The sequence below is a fragment of the Laetiporus sulphureus genome (genome assembly GCF_001632365.1).
Source record: "Laetiporus sulphureus 93-53 unplaced genomic scaffold LAESUscaffold_310, whole genome shotgun sequence".
In the NCBI taxonomy this organism is placed as follows: domain Eukaryota; kingdom Fungi; phylum Basidiomycota; class Agaricomycetes; order Polyporales; family Laetiporaceae; genus Laetiporus; species Laetiporus sulphureus.
Genome location: NW_024468816.1, coordinates 1 through 1698, shown reverse-complemented (window position 1 = coordinate 1698; position 1698 = coordinate 1). Strand labels below are relative to the sequence as shown.

The following is a 1698-nucleotide window of genomic DNA, read 5'->3' as shown; positions in this document are numbered from 1 at the left end:
TGAGGCTCCCTGATCGGGAGTGAAATTAGCAGCAAGAGTGTATCTAAGTATATGTTCTGGAGGGTCGCAAAGGGCTCCGTTCGTGGGAATTTTTGACATGCATATAGCTGAAGGATATAGCAAAAGGTCGCAAGCAGCGCATAGTGGAGAGAGTGGATGTACGGTGGGAAACAAATGAAATGAGCTACACGGAAAGCAGGCGCTTATTAAGTGAGCTAAAAGAACAATGCATAGAAAAAACACCGGACGGTGTAATTACTTGGAATCTTAATATGATAAGGAGGATATGCATACCTAGGGGTCACAAAAGAAAAAAAAATAACAGCACCTGCTCAAGTTTTTAGACAATATTTTAGTCACAGTCAACAGAGTGCCAAAATGTATCTGATTGCGCAAGCTCTCGCGCATGATCCATCACGTCAATTGATTGCAACCCTCTTGCAACCTGAAAATCGATGCAGAGCTTCACAATAAGGGTCTTTTCAAGAGGATAGGAGGAGATCTCCAGAAGTTAGAAGGTGCGCACAGAGGCAGGCCGAATGTTACATTCAGCCCGGGTTATATAGATAGATATCGCAACAGATTGCAGTACTGCTAACACCACGAGTTCAAAGTTCCTTCTTCAGTGCACTTCTGACTGAATCAGCAGCAGCTGACAGCTGAGTGAGGAGCACCTCCACATTGTGGTCAAACATCTCATCCTTAATGTCCTTCACGTAGTCATGCGAGAATGAGCTTCTACCAAATGTTGAATCTGAATTTCTGCCACACCACGCTCTCTGGTCCATGCTTCTCTTTTTCATGGTTAATCAGCTCATTACCTTTTGCTGCCTCTTCATTGTCTTGTGCATAGCCTTCAGTGTCTTTGTCAGTGTGATGCTTGTCTTGTCCAGGCACAGCATTCTTTAGCTGACCATGCATCTGTTGAGCCTGATAGAGGCAGATTGCTCAATGTCCATGAGCAGCTTATTGATTGCTGCCATTGTGAGCTGCTCAAGGAGGCAAAGAGATTTATCTCTGAAAGCTTGAATCATGTGCTTGTGACGTTGCACATGAATGAATTGGTCAGCTTGACATTGAGGTTCTGCTGCCACAATTCATGATGATGCAGAGCTGCAAATTGTGAGTGTGTGAGCTGCAGGTGATGATTTTTACAATGAAAAGACTTACCAGCATAAATGTCACCTAGTGCATCGAAGCTGCAACAGTGTTGAACATCTCGACAGCAGTGAAAGTAGCCTGAGAGGTAAATGATTCGTTAGTGTCAGTCACAAACTGCAAAGACCGAATGCATCACAATTGCAGCACCAACTAGGCACTTCTGGTCTAGCTCATTTCAGAAGCAATCTTTAAGCTCCCACATGCAGCCATCAATGATGGCCTCAACGTTCTACAAGCAATACAAGCACTGACATTGGGGGCTTAATGGGAGCAGACAGGAGGACTCATCATACCTTCTTCAAATGAATGTCAACACCAGTTTTTCACTTCTTCGATAGTGTCACAGTAATGCCAACCTTCATATTGGTCTCACAAAATGGATACTTGGACAAACAGCACAATACCACCATATATATTGCGGATATGACTGTGTCTACCACATGACCACCAAGTGCCCATGATTCAGCCATCCAGTCACGTGACACTGGCCACTTGCCCTATTCAGAAGTTGTCAGATATTGGTCACGTGACACCAGG

The 1698-nt window shown here is 44.3% G+C and overlaps 1 protein-coding gene across 1 annotated transcript; it reads right to left on the bottom strand.

The window, feature by feature from the left end:
* Positions 1 to 608: 608 nt before the first annotated feature.
* LAESUDRAFT_765563 (uncharacterized protein) lies at positions 609 to 921 on the bottom strand (the record flags this gene model as incomplete). Its single annotated transcript, XM_040913723.1, has 2 exons — positions 609 to 710; positions 772 to 921. 2 exons carry the CDS (start codon positions 919 to 921, stop codon positions 609 to 611), a joined length of 252 nt encoding a protein of 83 aa, XP_040757151.1.
* Positions 922 to 1698: the final 777 nt, after the last annotated feature.